The 19,212-nt window shown below is 40.9% G+C and overlaps 1 protein-coding gene across 7 annotated transcripts; it reads left to right on the forward strand.

Moving 5' to 3' along the window:
- The first annotated feature begins 1,034 nt into the window (after window positions 1–1,034).
- Window positions 1,035–18,937, forward strand: FBXO30 (F-box protein 30). 7 transcript variants are annotated; one of them, XM_075088013.1, is made up of 5 exons: window positions 1,035–1,172; window positions 5,920–6,024; window positions 10,903–11,053; window positions 13,041–15,135; window positions 16,020–18,937. In XM_075088013.1, the coding sequence occupies exons 4-5, from the start codon at window positions 13,057–13,059 to the stop codon at window positions 16,221–16,223; spliced, it is 2,283 nt and encodes a 760-aa protein (XP_074944114.1). In that variant the 5' UTR covers window positions 1,035–1,172; window positions 5,920–6,024; window positions 10,903–11,053; window positions 13,041–13,056; the 3' UTR covers window positions 16,224–18,937. The 7 variants fall into 7 exon arrangements, with proteins under 7 accessions (XP_074944114.1, XP_074944109.1, XP_074944115.1 ...); XM_075088008.1 differs by lacking the exon at window positions 10,903–11,053; XM_075088009.1 differs by lacking the exon at window positions 10,903–11,053 and having other exon boundaries at window positions 1,083–1,221.
- Window positions 18,938–19,212: the final 275 nt, after the last annotated feature.

A 19,212-nucleotide genomic window follows, 5' to 3' on the forward strand; every position in this document is an offset into this window, starting at 1 on the left:
TCTACAGCCTCTCTCAAACAGAAATCTACACACATGGGAGGGAAGTAAGGTCTTTGGAAACTGGGTGCAGACAAACAAGGTTTTCAACTGGAAGTTTAAAGAAGGAATACTATTTCTTGTGAATTAACAAACTAATCTTCCCACGCTGTATCTTCTGTAGCCACAAAATACATTTACATTAGTATGCTCCCTCTTTAAAAGGGGTATGGTATAAACAAAACTGCTGTTCTTTCAGGAGCACAAGACACACTGTATCCCCGCAAGATGTGACATCCTGACAGCCCTAACACACTAACCCCTACCTAGCTACAATCCCCTCAACAGCTGGCTTCCGTGCTCTGTAAGAGCAGAACCTGCAAAGCCAAGCTCAACACCCTGCGCCTCTGGTAACAAGTTCACATTTCTGGGAAAAAAAAACCCAACGCGTTTTGCTCAGCGCTGTAGCAGCCTGCAGGGTGCCCGCACGCCGGGCGCGCACCAGGGCAGGCGTAAGACAAGCGCTGCCAGCAACACCACGAGGCGTATTTCGAAACGGCCGGCAGATGCTTTGCTGAGGTGTTGGCCGTAGCAAGGCCGAGTGCCACCAGCACCCTCGGCGAGCTGGAGGCGTTGCTCGGCCACCCCCCGCCGCAGCGGCCCACGCGGGCCCAGGGAAGCGTCACGGACGGCGCCCCCGCAGCTGGGTGGGCCCCAGGATCCCCCGAGGGCAGCCAGCCCTCCCTCCCCCGCCCCGCGGGCCGGGCCGGGCAGCGGCCCCTCTCACCCCCCCACCAACAGTCCTGCCCAACAGCTGCCACACCACCCACAGCAACACTCCCCCGCAGGCCTCGCCCACGGCCGCCACCGCGCATGCGACAACTCCCCTCGGGAAGCAGAGGCCAGCACGCCACATCCGGGCATTCCGCCCCTGCCTCGTGACCCCGCCCCTCCCGCCGGGGTGGACGCGCAGTTGTCAGGGGAGGCGGGCCGTGTCGTGCCGGCGCCGCGCGCGCTCCCATCCCGTTGCCCCGCCCCACCGCGCGCGCACTCTCTTGCCCCGGGGCGCGCCGCTGTTGGGGGCGCGGCCGGCAGCGGGGCCGCGCGGGAGCCCGGCGGACGGTGAGGCGAGGCGAGGCCGGGCCGGGAGAGGTGAAGCGAGCGCCGCGGCGGCGAGAGCCCGGTGGGAGAAAAGGGTGAGGTGCAGCGCCCGCGTCCCTTCCTGCCTGCGAGCGACGGGAACGGGTGAGCCGCCAGCTGTCCGCGGCCGGTGGGGCCAGCGGAGCCGAGCCGGGGCCTCCGTTCCTGCCGGCGGCGGCTGCCTGGCAGCCGGGTGGTAAACAAATGGCGGCCTGGCGGGGCGAGCGCCCGGGGTGGCGGCGGGGCGGGGGCGGCCGGGGTCCGGCGGCGGCTCCTCGCTGTCCCTGACAGGTCCCGGTGGGGCGGCGGGGCCGGGGGGTGCGGGCCGGTTGGTGTGCGTGCTTCTTCCGTGTTCCCCCCCCCCCCCACTCGCCCCGGTCCCCGCCGCGCCCGAGCGCCCAGCGCGTGTCGGTGCGGTGGTAACGTGCCGTGTCGGGTGGCCGCCGCCGCCCCGCCCCCCCCGCGCCTGGCCCCTCGGCGGGCCCGCCGCCGCCGGCCGCGGGCGGTGGTGGCGGCGGCGGAGGAGCGAGCGCTGCCGCCGCCGCTTCCTCTTACCCCGCCGCGCCGCCAGCGCTGTCCGGTGTGTCGCGACAGCACGTGGGAAAGGGCAGGGCCGGGGTCCGCCTGGTGCTGTCGAGACCGCAGGCGGAGGGTCTCTTTTCTGCATGGAAGGGGAGAGGAAGAGCGCAAATACTCCAGAGGTAGTAGTGCTGAAATCCGCCCCCGACCCCCCGTGTTCTTGTGTGTCGAGCAGCTGTGCTCAGGTCGTGTAAAGGTGGTGTTTTGTCTCTTCTCCGAATTTCCTTTTTGATGGCTATTATTGACGTGCCTTGGAACCTCTTTTTATTTTTTTTTTTTTTCTTTTTCCTCCTTGATGAAGCTAGAGAAGGTTGCGTAGCTGTACTCCTGTAACCCCACAGGTTGGCAGTCGGAAGCGCACAGGGAGATGACAGCAGCTTGTTGAACGGCAAGCATGTTGAAACAGTCGTGTGGCCTCACTTCCAAAAGTTCTAGCGCCGCTGTTGTTTGCAGCAGGTCTTCAGAATTCTCCAGGGAAAAGAACCCGTGGGCTGGAGAGATGGCTTTCTTTTGTTCTGTAAAGTTATATTCGGATTTGGCTGAGAAGCTTTTCATAATCCCTGTTTCCCTTTTGCTGATTATGTTGTTAATATGCCAAAGTACGTGTGTGTTAGCATACTAAACCACAAATACCCTGTGCTGCTGTGGCAACAGCATCATCTTGCTCGTGCTAGCACTTTAGGCAAGAGATCTCCCTCTGCTTTCTCTAGAATCAGTGTGTAGCACTTGATGCTCGAGTCCTTTCCGTGGACAGCTGCTGCCTTTTGCTGCGTCTTAATGTCACGCGCCTTAATTTGTGCCATTATCTGGAGGGTTAAGGTTCATGCATCCATGCTGATGAGGATGTGAGTTATACTTATCTATGATCTTCCCCTCTCTACCCCTCTCCCAAATGTACAAAAATATTATTAAAAGAACTTTGGTAAGCAAGTTAAATACCTGGAAGACTGAAAATTACATTGGCAACTTTAATTCATCTTCCCTTCTATATGCATGTAAATATCTCTGCATAATTTCTCCATAGTGGTCAGGTTTCATCCAGAGAAGAAATAGATTTAAAGGGTGAATTGGGGTTGTATTGCAAGCTGAGACCTTTTGTGGGGTGTCTGTCTCATTCTTTTCCAAAGTTAGAAGGTGTTAGAGAACAGGAGAACATCCAGCAGGATGGGCAAAGAATGAAAAAGCAGTGGAAAAGCTTGCTATGGAAAAGCAGTGTTTTTATTTTGCTTCTTGAATGTTCGTTCTTTCGTGCTAAATTCTTCTTTTACTCAGTTAACTTCTCAAATTTGGATTAAATTTCCCTTGCCTCCTATTTTGATGTTAGAAGTCTAATGGGCAAAGTGAGTGCTGAGTTTAACTAGCAGTATCTGGTTAGAAACTTTCTGGCTGAGATTTTGGTGTGTTTTTGGACAACCAATTTTTTGACCTGTCCCCTAAAGAGTGTCTTGTAGTGCCTTTGTGAAGAAGCATATGTGAACAGCGTATGGCTGTTGGTATTCAAGTGAGCTCGTGTAGCTGCTGTGGATTTCAGCTTGGCAACAAACCTATGCTTTGCATTTGCTCCAACTGAACTGAAAATAACAAAATTTCCTTCATATTGATAGACCTATTTCTTTGGTGAGCTCTGTCTCAAATGAGGCAAATGCTGTTTGCCTCTGGCAGTGAGATCCAGTGGTATAGGGGTGGAAGCAGGGAATCATTTATCTGGTGATCATTGTACTGATGACAGCTGTGTTTCACTTTCTTTCTCTGCACAATAAGAAAAAGATAACTCAAATATTTGTTGGTGAGATGGTTAGACTGTATGAGGAGTAAGTATTCCTGAACAAACCACAAATAAACTAGTTAAGTTATTAGGTGAGGGTTACAGAGAAATCTTATGTAAGCTGTCTTAAGTGTTGGGGCACTACCTAGTCTCAATGTTGAATGAAGGAAAAAGACTGAAAAGATCTTGTAATATAAACTGATCTGAAACAGGCCAAGAGAGTTAAAGTTGCAGGGGAGCTCTAGATTCTGACTTGCTTTGCAGGCTACTGTTTTTAATAGTTCTTGAGGTGGCACTTGGTGTCTTATCTTAATCTTATTGTAATCTGTCAATGCTACTTGAATCTAAAATACCCTGCAAACCCTTACAGTCTGTAGAGCATCTAATTGAGGAGACTGTGCTGTTGTTTACCAAATGCCAAAAGGTGATCTAAGCTTTTAATGTGAAATCATGATGAAAACCTTATAGGTTTAAACTTATGAGAACGAGAGGCGTGGTGAGGTAAAATTCTAATTGGTGTAGTTACAGCTTTTCATGTAAAACTTCAGGTAGTGGTTCAGGTTGATGGTTGTGTAGTGATACCTGGTTCAGACTGGGTTACACAGGTGCCAGAAGGTGGGTGGTGCTTAGTTTGTGTAAGTTTAAGCTTTGTATTTATTTGTCTATTTAGAAGCATCTTTAGTAGAAACTGTAGTTTTCTAAAAGTCCTATGGGGCAGAGTAATTTGTTGGAGTGACAGATTCATTGCAAATAGGAGTGTGTGTTATTGACACAGCTGTAATGCTCTTTGAAAACCTTGTTTTAGCTGAGTCACTATTGTCATCGGCTATGGAATGTGTTTGGATGGGAATGTTCAGCTGGAGTCTTTGAGGAAAAAGTAATACCACCAAACCCGTTGACATTTGGAAAAGGCAGTCTAAATGATATTAGAGATCAGAAATTGATGACTCATTATGCGTCCTAAAACCCTGCACAAAAGTGTAGTGCAGACCTTTGTGTTTTCCAGTTCTTCATTCAAGTTAAAAACGTATTGAAAGAGCTGGTATAACATGCTCATTATGAGATATATTCCCAGCTTCCTGTCATCAACTATTTGAGATAGGTGAGTTTTTATTCAGAAAATAGGATTTTTTTAAAACTGGGGTTTTTTTCTATTTCCAATGGCTTTAAAACCAAGCAGCTTGGAAGGGGGAAAAGCCTAACAGGTGCTGCAAAAAAGGTCTTTCGTTTGATAAGAAAGTGAAATAGCTGAAACTAGAATAGGTTAAAGTTATAATACTGTTTCTGTTCTTGTTCTCCTATTCTTGTTCTACTTTTAATTTTTCATAATTTTTGAGGAAAAGCTTCATCTTTTCTACTTTAGTATTACCTCATGCAGTGGGGGCGGGGGGTGTCAATTAATTAATTTTTTTTTTTGTCCTATATACTTTTGCTGTACAGTGGTCAGGCCACCTTCTACTAACAAGGGTGTATTTTTAATAGAAAAAATAATCTTGTATGTCCAGAGTACATAACATCTGCATTTCAGTCTGGGATTTTGGAGAGTAGTTGTGTTCACATTCCATTTAATTTAAAGCTGTTTTCTTATTTTGCTATGGGAACTGGTAAAACTTGTGTAGTAAGACCTGAAACAGAATATTAAAAAGATTTTTGGCCTGACCTCTGTAAATATACAGAGGTCAGGAATTCTGTGGCAACAAGTATTAATTAAAATATTATGTAAGAAGAAAGATTTATTTTTGGCTTCTTTTGGGTGGCTAAAACTACTGACTGTAGTACTGAATGCATTATTTTTTCCCAGTCATTCTGTTTCTGATTTCTGAGAAATGGCTTGCTTTCTTTTTTATGAAGGACTTGTGAGACGATAACTGGGGGTAAGGATATCATTGTTCCTTTGTGTAGATCACCTCAGTTAAGTTTTAGTGATAACTTATGGGTATGAACACATGAAAGAAGCAGCCTGTTACAGTAAAGAGCTTTTCAATATCAAGCAACTGCTTAATAAGTTCTCATGTCTGAAGACTGAAGCTGGACAAATTTTAACTAGACTAAAATGCAATTTGTAAAAGAATCAAACTTTATTCATTTTTTTTTTTTAGTTCTCCAGCTGTTGCAATCTTGAATTCAAGTTTGATTTTTGCTTAAGTGGTTCCTGCTGGGTCAAACCAAAGAATTAAGTGAAGTAGGTCAGAATAATAACTTTTAGTAATCTCTCCTAACCTTAAATGTAAATAGGTAACCACCTAGTGTGACTAACAGCTAACAATAAGCTAAAATGACAGAACTTAGGTTGTGCTTGCAAAGTCAGTTAAAAATTTCTTTTTCCATAAAACCTGCAAAATATTTCAACATTTGTAGCTCCAGATAGTGTAAGCACATGACCTTTTCAAGGATTGTACATATGGAAAGCAAGCTGTGCACCTGAAATGAAACCTTACTTCTGATCTCGTTTCTTGCAGAGTCTGCAGCAATCGAGGAGTTGCACTGAGTTCCAGGTCAGAAGTTCTTTACACATGAAATCTACTGGCTTTCTAGCTGATTCTGCCGTGTCACCGTCTCAACAGGTAGAGTGCTTTTGTGCCTGAGCGATGCAGCAAGCGTCCCTGTTCCTGGTGTGGTTGTCCTGTGTCAGTGTGTGGCCAAAGGCACATTGAGGCCTTTGGGTTTCATCCTGGGGGGGGAATGTGTCAAGGAGGCAAGAATGCATGGCAGATCTGTCACAAAAGTACTCTAAGGAAAAGCCTACTAGTTTTGGTTTTGATTTTTAACACTCAGAGTTTAACAGTGATAGAAAAAAGCATTCTATCATTCCATTGGACCTTCTATTCTAAAATGGAACAGACAGAAACATTGGGTCCAATGCAGTCAAAGCAGTGTTTTGCTTTGGGTCATTTTCCCCTTGAATTCTACTTTTTTTTTTTTGTCTGCAATAATTTGGGAGGAAATCTCTCTGTGATTTCTCTGAATGGGAGGTAGATGGTTTGCCACTAACGAGAAAGGAACTCTTAAGGTGATATTCAAAAGAATGCAAAATACAGGTCAGCTCCTATAATAGGATGTTTGGGGCAAGAGTAAAGCTTTTCTTTATAAGGCTGACATGAAAAAGTTTCTTTGCCTTATAATTATAATACTATTTTTGCTGTAATTAGAAGTTCCTTTTTGTTTTGGTCTGGTTTGGCTTTGAGGTAGATGGATAACTTTAATTTACGCATCAAAAAGCAGTCAGTCCATACTCCTTCGATGCTAGATCATTGATAAAACTAGAATCTTTCCAGAAGTACATATTCCCCTGAGGCTTTTTTTCTTGTAATAAGAAGCCATGTTTTGAGCTTGACCTTTTTCTGCCTCTTTTGTATAATACATATAAATTGCTGTGGACTGTGATGATACTGGTAGAATTAGCGTACTACTTGTATAGTAGTTTGGGCTTTAGTAATTGAAGCTCCTTCATGAGAAGTGTTCAGAGGTTAAAAAAATAATGTAGATTCATTCTAGTGTGTCCAATATTTACAGTCACTACCAGGCAGGGAAGATGCTCTTTTCTTTGTTGTGGATGAATTTATGTTTGAGAATGCAGTGGAAACTTGCCTATCCAAATGTTTTTAATATAGTTTTAACTTCTCTGATCTGCGTAGTTGTAACAGAAGCCGGGGTTGTCCTAATGAGCTCAGGGGTGAGGGGCGGTAGTTTGTATCCCATAAGGTTGAGATTTTAAGTGTGGCATCTGAAAGGATTCTACTTCCTAAAAGGGTGTCTGATGTAAACTAGTTGGAAGAAATACAAGGCTTCATAAAGTTCTTGACAGGAACGTCCCTTTGAAATCAGAAAAATTGTATAAAAAGAACAATTGCCTAATATATAATATATTAAAATATGATCACATGTACTACTCTGTTACCTGTTCAACTGAAGCGCATACTTCTAAATTTGTCACTACTTAGTCATGTTATTTCATGTTAATAACTAGCAGTTTGTTATGTTGTTTGTTGTTCTTTTGAATGTACCATTTTAAAGAGTAGTTGGAAGTTAGTGTAGCATTAGATTAACTTTGTGTGTCCCTGTTTCCTGCTTTCCCAATGCTATGGAGAGACATTTAAGCAGGGTTTGAGGTATCCAGCTCCCTAATAAGACGACTGTGGCTGCACTGGCTTTGGAGAAGCCTCAGTATGGGGCTGTTTAACCTTAGACTTCATGGAGCCTTGAGGAGTAGAGTTAGAGCTGCCTTTTGTTGCTCACCTCAAGCAGGGCTGGCAACTAGTGGTGGCATTTGCCATTCTCCAGTTGAAATGTTGTCAAAGCCATCTTGCTGAACCTCCAGCTCATATTTTTCATGATTCACTCAAAAACTGTTAAATGGAAGCAGGCCTCAAACCAACCAGCCCAAATACCACCACCCTCAAACCCCAAAAGGGGGCATAACATGCATGATGTGGAAGTGTAATGAGGCCAGCTACTGTAGTAATAGACTGAGGTGTTGGTTTTTAGATAGAAAAATTGTTATACTTTTTGTGCAGGATAGAGATAACAAGACAAGAATAGCTTACCTTCTAGAAGACTGCAAAGCTTGTTTGAAGCATTTGGTGGTGAAACCTGTGAGGCAAGGTGCATGATAGTTATTCTCCTGTGCACGGTACGATATAGAAAAATGAAATAGGTTGTTCAATAATTATCTATACTACTGCCAAGTCTATTTTGGCAGAAATTGGCGCTTTTTTTTTCCTTTTGATATAATACTGCCCTCTACCTCTTGACCCATTTTTCCTTAATGTTTTTTTATAACCACCCATCATTTAAATCTCTCTCTCACTTGACCATTTCCTCTCTGAAAGTTTCTGCATCTTACCAGACTTGTGAGTCACTCTTTTAGCCAGAGACCTGGGTAAGAGCTGGAAGATTCAGAAATACATCACACTTCTACAATCTCAAAAACAAAAGGGAATTTTTTTAGAATGGTTTGCATATATTTGGCTGCATGTGGGTAGATCTGAATGCTCCTGGGAGTTTAAACCTGTAGTACTGCTTGTGTCTCTCTATCCTTCTACTTCCTTGAACCAGTAATTTAAGAATCTGTTGGCCTGTTTAGTTGAATTTGATAGAGGGAAGAGTCCAAAGATAGTTGAGACTTATAGGTTTGGTGGCTAAAAGGTAGCCGAGTAATGGAGGGTTATAATAGCAGTAATAGTTGCTGTTCTTTCCGGTCTTCCTGGCACCAAAGAATTCATGTAGGTGACAGTAAGTATGCAGACTTTGGCTTTGATAATACTAAGTACAGCTCCTTATACTTTGTGGTGTAGAAGAAAGTGAGAGCTCTCGCTTGCAGCTGAACTATCGTGCGGTGACTGTTTCAAACCCTTATTATAATATTTTAATGTTTGTGTTACAACAGCAACTGAAAATCATGTTGCTGTAGCAGCTGGAATTTTAATCCTTTTAATTATGATAGATTTTCAAAGCATGTTCTGGCTGATTTAGTCAGCTGACTGTAGAGTGTGTACAATAACATCAAGTGATTGCACAAATTCTGAGAGCAGTGATCACCTCACTGGAACAGGATATATTTTTAGGTTTCTCTGCTAGTAACAGTCAAGTGTGTGTACTTAAGCATCTCATATGAACTGAAGCTAGTTGCTGACACTACCCTGTCAGAAAAGGACAGCTGCTCGTTCTTGCTATAGTCATTGATCTGACACTGTCTTCTTACCAAATTGTGGCAAAGAACATAATGGGGTATAAACACTGTAAATATTATTGGTACGTGTTTTAATGACAGGTATTTTTCTTCAGGTCAGCGAGGACCCTCTTTGCTAGCCCTTTCAGTTTGCTCTATCAGAGTAACTGAAAGCACTTTATTACCTCTAGCAAGAATTTTCTTTAACTCCCCTTCACCCATGAGGTTTTTTCCTTTATAAGGTAATGTTTAGGAAGAGTTCTCAGTGTAGTAATGGTGATACATTGGTTCTGGTTCTTCAAAGGAAAATGGTTCGTATGTGGATGCTCTTAATCAATGAATCAAAGACGTACCAAGTTCTGTGGGTCACAAGGTTACCTTACAAAATGGAGTGAGTCCTGATCATTTGTTGAGTGATGAACGTGCTAATTCTTGAGGTCTTATACATTATTCACCAGTTTACCAAATATTTCACCAGGGTCATTTGGCTTTTTGCCTTTGGACTTTGCAATTTGATAACTGAAATCTATGAAAAGCCTCAACTAGTTTAAGCAGTCCAGGAGCTCACAACTGTCCAAAACCGTTGTTGAGTTTGAAGCCCAAGTAGTAGAATTAAAAATGCAGAAAAAGGACATTTAATATATTTAAAAGGACTTTGTAGTAAGCTATAAGAAAATGTGACATTCTGACTAAATTGTCCTGCACCAGGTGCTGTGAAGTTAAGGCTTGTAAGCAGGACACAGAATTTTAGTGCATGTCCTGCTGATGGTCTGCTGATGTCCAAAGAGATTTTAAATTATATATTTAGTTAAGGATCTAAAGTATTTAAATTTTAAGAGAAACGGCAACTAATATCAAACTTTTTATGACCAATAAAATTCTAATTTACAGAAACTGAGAGAATAGGTTACTTCAGATATTTAATTGATCACATGCATAACTGCTTCTTTATAAAAACAATTGCAAGCATCTGTTATAGAACTACATATTACTATATAATACTATGTATTTAGTTATATAGAACTAAATTAGCATCTACCTATTGGCAAAACATGGTATTTTAGTGTCTGCCCTGCTTTCATATACTGTCTGTTAGTGATGTTTGATGTTTTCACCAGGTTTTGTCTCCTTCTTACACACTTCAAAATTTCATTTGCTTGTATGAAATTATTAAGTTTTGATTTATATTAGCTTATGTGTGAAGGGAGTCCAGGAGCCTGAGAAAAGCCAGTATCATGATGCAACTCGGGTTTCACAGTCTGACTTGTAAAGACCAAGATAGCATGTTAGGGAGGAGGATGTTTTACCGTCCTAATAGAATGTTCTTCTTTGTAAACTCACATAGGCTATTTAAAGATAGTATTTAATAGTGGTTGACTAATTTAGGGTACGTCCACACAAATGGTGCAGGCAAACATGAGCTCAGTTTGACGGTGTTCTGGGCTCCCTGCACGCAGGCCAGCTCTGGCCTAGAAGCACTAGAACAGTGCTAGCATGGCAGCGTGTGCTAGCTGACACACCTGCCCTCTGCTCTGGAACTGCTTTGCTTCTGGCCATCTTCAAGTGAGCAGGGTGCATAGCTTTTTGGAATGTAGGTAAACAATATAGACTTTTTTTAAAAACATAATTGTGGGTAACTGTTTAAATTAAGCCTTACTGCTACCGGACTGCTTGTTTTATGGGAGCAGGACTGTGTTTAGATATATGAAGCAAGGACTGGACTCTATGAGGGCTCTTGCATTATAAACTAGCAATTGTCTTTTTTTTTTTTTAGGGCTGTTTCCGTTTTGTGTTAAGCACTTTAAAATGCACACATAACCTGGGAACTTCCTTTTGATCTCTGCTCACCTGTTGACCTGAGGAAAACTAGAGTTTGGTTTCAGTATTGATGCAAAACTCTGAAATTTTCTTTGGTCTAGCAACAGGTAGGCTGTTGTATTTGGCAAGAATTACATAGAGAGGGCTTTGCTGGAAGAACTAAAAATATCTCAGAGAAGTCAAATGATTTTCTCTCTTTCATTCTTTACTGAACATGTTTCAGCTCTTTGCAGTAGATGCTATCTGACTTAATATACAAGTTGAAAGCAGGTTGTGTGCCAGAAAGGTTTGCTAAACTGTTTAGTGAGTCAGTCAGTCACTGAGTTCAGTGACGGATGCACTTGACAATTTATTTGAAACTTACTTGTTACTCAGTATAAATACTAAGGTATGGTGGGGAGAACTCAGCTGTGTTTTGCCTGCTAAGTGTAGCACATATGCTTCTTTGTTAGAAGTGCTCAGGAGAGTGGGTGGCTAAAATATTTGAGTTATCCAAATTACGACGGGTGGGGGGGATGAGAACTGATTGCTACTTAAAGTTGGCATGAATTTCAAAGCGTTTAGAAGAATACAAGTGAGTGAAGTGTCACACAGATTTCTATTTAAATGCTTTAAATAATTTAAAGTGGAATATCTAAAGGCTGTTTTGTTTCCTCTTACTTTCAGTTTGAACAAAAGGAATAATACTAATCAGTTTTATTTTTACAGTTTAGAGTATTTTTAATATAAAAGGTTTTAATGCATTAAAACTGAAGTGTTTAGTCTGAAGACAATGCATGAGAGCACTTGTTAGCTAGTAGAATAAAATAAGGCACCATTTCTACTTAACCTCAAATTCTGTAAGCATTTTTCAAGAAAATTGCTGGAGGGTAGGGAGTGAGGAAAAGATGGAACTGAACAATCTGTTTTGGACACAATATTTTGAGATTTGGCTCTGTGAAAGTCATTCTCTGATATCTCTGAACTGTAATCCCTAGTGGTATCACTTCTGAGAGGGAGTTTGTAAGAGCTTAGGGGACAGCTTGGTCCCTTGTGTGGGCCTGCGCTCCAGCTAGTGAGCAGTTCCAGAGTGTCTCAAAGTATGGTACAAAGACGCAAAGTATACTCTCTTTTTTTTTTTTTCCCCTTTTTCCCCCTTCTTTTTTTTTTACTCCCTACCACAACAAAGAATTGAATTTTTTGTGTCGGTTTGTTATAATAGATTATGCAATGAATTTTATTTGGATTTTTATTTCTGTTTGATCTTGTTATATAAAGTTGTTGTTACCCTTACACTTGGAACTGCTGGTACTGTGATCATGATGGCCAGATAGGACCATGTTGGGTAGTAAAGTTTTATGCAAAAGTACTTATTTAATGTGTAGTATAATTGCTACCCTTATGCAACAACTACTATAAAAATAAGGGAGGAGCTATAGGCTATAGATAAAGAAAAAAAGAAGGATGAAGAGTTGTTGTAAAGGACTGCTGTCTGTCAGAAGTATGGAGGGGACTAGAATGGGACATGACAGGGGATTGAGGTACATGCTGAGGGCTGCAAGTTGCCCTAAACAGAACTGCATGAAGAGGGTGTCAGAAGCCTAGGTGGTAGCAAGCAGCCCAGGGAATAGCTTGCCCCCATTTAATTTAGAGAACTGGAGATGAGGGTGAATCTGGCTCCCTTTATTTTATCTCCCTACTCCGTAGAGTTGTGTGATTTATGATTTTAGGTAGTAGGTCATAGTCAAGGATCGTGCTTTGTCTTTCATTTGAATCATCTATTTGCCGTGGGCAGGGAAAAATTGCTATTCCAGAGGGAAGGATTATACAACATTTTTACCAAAGTTGCATATATTATACCTGGTGAATAGATGCATAGACTATGTCTTGAACTCTGATACCAATGTTCATCTTTAATTTTCAGGTGAACTTTTAAACATCGTTTCTTTGAGGTAAAATGTCACATACAGGTTCTCTTAAAATGGCTACTGCTCAGTTCACGTGGTGTTAACGTGTCTCTCTGTACACACAGAGGATGTAAAACTGCAGATAACAGTAAATATTAACAACATTGAGTTAATATTCTATGCTTTTGTCTTCTTTCTCTTCACTCAGAACTGGATTTACAGTCATGGAGGAACACCAACAACATTTACACTGTGTGAACTGTGTCAGCCGTCGTTGTATGACCAGACCAGAGCCTGGCATTTCCTGTGATTTGATTGGCTGCCCATTGGTTTGTGGAGCAGTTTTTCATTCGTGTAAAGCTGAGGAACATCGCATGTTATGTCCACTTGAAAGAGTGCCTTGTTTGAATAGTGGCTTTGGATGTCCCTTCATAGTAGCCCGAAATAAAATTGCTGATCATCTAGAAGTTTGTCCTGCAAGTGTGGTATGTTGTACTATGGAGTGGAATAGATGGCCGGTCAGTTATGCAGACCGAAAATCTTATGAAAATCTGAGTAAAGATGTTGATGAAGTGGAACAGCTAGATATGGCTTTAGCCCTTCAAGATCAGCGCATGTTACTAGAATCACTTAAAGTAGCAACTATGATGTCGAAAGCAGGTGATCAAATACCAGAATCCAGAGAACAAACCTCTTTCAAATCAAGTGCCCCAGATACAGCGCATTCAAATAGTTTGATGCCTGTAGATGAAGAGTCCTATGGTGCACTCTATCAAGCTACTGTAGAAACAACAAGGAGTTTAGCTGCTGCTCTGGATATCCTGAACACTGCTACCAGGGACATCAACATGTTAAGTTCAAGGCTCTGCATTTCACCACATGAAATGAAAGAAGATACTGAGATTGAAGAACAAGCTTCTAATGGCACTGTTCAGGATAAAAAGTCTGACCATGAATATCCAGATGAAGATAACATAGGAGCAGCTGGGGGAATTAACTTTGATAGCCTGAGTCAAAATTCACAAATGGAGCAAAATGGTTCTAGTGATATTTGTTACACTGTAGCACAAAAGCATGACTTAAATCTAAACCTCGGTAACTCCTCACTTTTGTGTAATGGCTTTCATGTAGAAAGTGAATGTTCAAAGGTGTTGGACCAGAATGAAGATCTTAGTGATTCTAATTCAAAACCATCCAGTGTTGCAAACGGTGAATGTACTGCATCTCATGATGATGAAGCATCACAGTCTTGCAGCTCCTTCCCTGTAACAGCACAACTTAAAGAAGTAATATCAGCTGATCACTTAGTTAATGGCAATGTTAATCATGTACTACTTCCCCATAATGCTAACGAAGAAGAAATGTTACAGAGACAAGTGGAGCAAGAAAGACTGAGAAATGTAGATCCGTTTTCACTTTTACGGCATCGATCATACAAATTCCTTGTTAACCACTATTGGTCTACACCAAAAGAAGACAAAGCTGTTGATACATCAGATTTGGAGATAACAGAGGATCCTATGGGTCTTCAGGGCATTGATCTAATCACTGCAGCTCTGTTGTTTTGCCTAGGAGACTCTCCTGGAGGTAGGGGAATATCAGAAAGTCGCACTGTCGATGTGTATCACGTTGACTTTGGGACCCAAACATTTTCTCTCCCATCTGCTATATTGGCCACAAATACAATGGTGGGAGAAATAGCCTCAGCTTCTGCATGTGATCATGCCAACCCACAGCTCTCAAATCCAAGTCCATTCCAGACCCTTGGACTGGATTTGGTATTGGAATATGTGGCTAGATACCAAACAAAACAGCGTTCAATGTTTACATTTGTTTGTGGACAGTTGTTCAGAAGGAATGAATTTTCATCACATTTTAAGAATGTGCATGGTGACATTCATGCTGGCCTTAATGGCTGGATGGAGCAGAGGTGTCCTTTGGCGTACTATGGGTGTACATATTCTCAACGAAGGTTTTGTCCTTCAACGCAAGGGGCAAAAATCATTCATGACCGCCACTTACGGTCATTTGGAGTTCAGCCTTGTATATCCACAGTATTAGTAGAACCAGCAAAAAGCTGCTTAATTGGAATACACAATGACCATCTGAGTAGTCTGCCTTTTGAGGTTCTGCAGCACATTGCTAGTTTTCTAGATGGCTTTAGTTTATGTCAGCTTTCAAGAGTGTCACGTTTAATGAGAGATGTGTGTGGAAGCTTGCTTCAAGCACGTGGAATGGTGATTCTGCTTTGGGAGAAGAGAAAGTACCCAGATGGCAGTTCTTCTTGGCAGATAAAAGAAAAGGTAAGTTATTTTTTATTTTGACAGTGAAAGGGAAAGTATTAAATTGGTCATGTTTCTGCTTTTTCCCCCAATGCTTTCCTTGATCACTATTATTACTGTTTTTTAATATAATATCCCTTCAAGAAACAGATTGTCGTATAGAACAGCAGTTAGTGAAAATTGCTAGCAGGTTGGTTCAGTCTTCTCCACATTTGAAGAAGCAGAAGTTAAGGTAGCATCTGTCTAGTTTTTGCTTGATGTAAATAGATTAACCTCTGATTTTCCCAAGAGTTTAAAATATTAAATGATTACTTCATGATTTTCTTTCACATCAGTATTCCATGAAAGCGGGAAAGTTGCTGACAAAGTTTGCTTTCTTGCCATTATACTGTTTACAGCAGTTTTAATTTTTGCTCATCTGTTGAAATCCTGTCCATTGCCATGATACTGAGCGCCTTAAGTATGTAAATGATTCTTAAAACCTTTGGGTGACCTTTGTATAGTACAGTTTTTACCATTTCCCCCACCCATGCCCTACTTCCCTCAGAACTGCAGAGTATCTGCAGCAACCATTTGGAATTGCAGAAGTTGATAATTTCCAAAACGGATCATTGTGACTGGTCATGCAGTACTTAGCCATTTAACTGCTGATGCGTCTACTTTGTGGATGCAAAACGTGTTGCCTGCCTTTCTTCCCAGTGTTCAGAGTTGACTTGCAATCTGAATCAGCCTGGGACTGGCTATACAAAATTTAGTATTGTATGTTTTTATCATGTTGCTTTTTAGTATGATTTATTGTAGCCACAAAACATTGCCTGAAAGTATTGTAGCACAAATACTTAATTTCCTGCTCTGAGTTCAGGTACGTTAAAACATTTTGGGCCTAAATGCAACTTATTTTCTAGGTTTGGCGCTTCAGTACAGCCTTCTGTACTGTGAACGAGTGGAAGTTTGCTGACATCGTAAGCATGGCTGACCACTTGAAGAAATGTAGCTATAATGCTGTAGAGAGAAGAGAGGAGGCTGTTCCGCTGCCATGTATGTGTGTAACACGAGAACTCACTAAAGAAGGACGTTCACTGCGCTCGGTTTTGAAACCAGTACTTTAAATATTGCAACCACTCCAATTGCACATACACTCAAGCACCTGATAAACCTCGGTAATATTACGTGACACTTTATTAATGTACTAAAGATACTTTCTAGCTAAATCTACTCTGTCACTGTGTATATAAGGTTTGAAGTGACATTTATTTTTTATAATACCATTTAGCTGGAAAGCAATGAAAGTTGCCTTAATGTCTGAAAAATTCGGAACTTGCTGGACAGGGTAGTTTTATCTAACTTATATAATTTAAGAACAAAATCCTAAGGTGTGTTTTCTGATTCACTGGTGCCCATGTTGCTGTTGCCGGATAACATTTCAAAAATGGCTTCTAAATGGTATGCACATTTAGATAGGAAACACTGAATTGTAGTTGAGACAAAATCCTGACCAAATAGACTTTCTGTATTTGGTCTATTTTTTTTAACAAATTAAAATCCAAATATTTGAAAGATAAGGAAGAATTCAAAACTTTATAGTAGATGTCTCAATCACAGCTTTTAAGCGCCTCTGTTCTCATTAAATCAGTGTTCTAGTGCTCTTCCTATTTAACAGGTGATCTAGGATCAGCTTTTTTTTATTATTTTTTTTTTTAGGAATGATCAAAGTGGACTCAGATTTACAGCAGCTTCATTTTTAGTACAACTTTCTTTTGACATGTCATTTTTCTTCTGAAGTGTTAACAGTTATTTCACTTTTGGGAGCAAAACTTTTAGAGCTAAAAACATGGAATACTAGTTTTCACTCTCGCACCTACAAATGACATCAATATAAAATGTTTAAAATGTTTTGCCTTGTCCTGCAGTTGGCTGAGGGTTAAATTGCTTGAGCAGTCAGAAATTCAAAGTATGTGATGAACAGTTATGAATTTATAATGCAGCTAATGAAAGGGCTTTACTTGTTTTACGGTATTGTGAGATGTATTGTCTCCTGTTAATTTGTCTATAAAAATGCTGCTTTTCTGAGGAGCATTTTAAATTACTGGTATGTATAGCAAATGCATCATCTTCATAAGATGAGACATGATTTGTTAATTGCATAAGGCATATCAGAAATGTATGTTCAGCTACATCTAAATTAACAACTCCGATTTGCTTCCAGTCTTCCATAGTGAAAGCTCCTACAAAGCATTTGTGAATAGAGAATACGTGCTATGAAAAATGGCCTGGTATAGCAAAACTGTAATAACTTGAACTGACTTTCCAACTTGTTTGTATTACTGTTGGTGTCCCTAGCTTGTTGCACTTAGCAACTGTGCCACAAAGCTAAAACAGAAACAGACCAGAGCTTGGAACATAGAAATACAGTACGTATTTCCATTATAGGAAAAAATAAGAGATTAGTAAGGAGGAGATGTTTACAAAAATGGCGAAATTTAGTACTTGTAATTTCTGTACTGGACATTTATTTATGGCTAGTCTGGCTGCAGTTCACAACTTTGGTATCTGTGCATTTCCCATTCTGGGTCCAGTCCAGCTGAACATTCACTGCCTTTTTCTATCCAGTGTGCTACAGGTGCCCAGAAAAAAAAAAAAAAAAATCTAGTTCTTCAGTGCCATGAGCTGAAATTACAAGAGCTCAAACAGAAGTTCTGCCTGGATCTTCAAACCACATGGTCTCTTTCCACGCTTTCTCTTTTTTTTTTTTTTTTTTTGTTTGAAGAGAAGAAAATAGTAAACCCTTTACGGAAGTTAGCAGTAATTCTTAGCTGTTACCACAGTTGTGTGGAAAGGAGAATCTAGATTCATGTACAAATCTGACTATACCAGCTGGGTTTTAGGTAGGGATTTTAACACCACCCCCCACCCGCCCCTGTTCTCCGAGTGCATTGAAATGCTCATTACCCACACAGTACAAGGCAGGAGACAGACTTCAATCAGTTCTTGTCTTTTAGCTCTAATGGCTCCTTGCTCCTGCTTTCCAGTGTTTAAAAGTACTTGTGTGACTGGAAGGATCTCGAATGTTGAGGAGTTTATGGTTGTGTTTATGGCTAAATCTACTTTCAAACACCTGTCTTGGGTTACTGGCATTTTTTTAGTCAGCAATGTGGTGGGTTTGGTACTCCACATTTTTTGTAACTACCCAGAACCCTGACAAGTACAGTAGGCAGGCATGTGTCTTGGTCACTTTGGGAAAGAGGGTATTCAGTTAGAGGAGCAGGCGTTGGTAGAGTCTCGCTTGTAGCACAGTGAGTGCAGATCTACATCTAAAGTATCATCAGTTGTTGATCTATTAAAATGAACTTTTAAAGTACTCGGTGTTCTTAAGGAATAACACTATTTCTCAATACATGCACTTTTGTTTTCAAATGTAGATACAGGCTTTTTTGTTAAATTAGTTTATTTTTTATGAGAATCCAGAGCTATTAAAGTATCAATGTTGTAAACAAAATCTCTGCCTTGTAAACTGCTCCAAATGCAGGAATACAATATAGTTAGAACAAAAATTTTTTCTTCACTGCCATGCAGTTTGTAAAACATCTGTGGTCTAGAGTCAGTCTATCAAAATGTGGCTTGTTCACATTTGCCCTTGAACTTTAAAAATGTTGTATCCCTTTCCTGGTACATCTTCCTTACAGCATATATAGACAGCTGTTCCAGTCTTTCTTTTACTTGATACCACATTGCTACGTTGTTTAAAGTATTATGTTTTCAATCATTATGCAATATTTTTTTTGCAATGTCTGTTGAAATCCCAATAAAACTTTTGGAGTTTCTCTTTTAGTATGATTGTACTTTTTTACAAAACTTATCACCAGCCTTCCAGTGTTCAAACGTGGTGCTCAATGTCTGCCTATAGGATTCCAGTAAGTACTCAAAAAATCAACTTACATAAAGGAATCTATTTACAAACTTTTAAACATCACATAATTTGGAAGTGATTAATATGTATTCACGTTCACCTCATTATGAAGATCATTCATTCCTTTTTAGACTAGACACCCATTTCTATTGCTTTGGTCTATTATGCAGCATAGAATTCCTTCCACAATT

The sequence above is a fragment of the Phalacrocorax aristotelis genome, chromosome 3 (genome assembly GCF_949628215.1).
Source record: "Phalacrocorax aristotelis chromosome 3, bGulAri2.1, whole genome shotgun sequence".
Taxonomy (NCBI): Eukaryota; Metazoa; Chordata; class Aves; order Suliformes; family Phalacrocoracidae; genus Phalacrocorax; species Phalacrocorax aristotelis.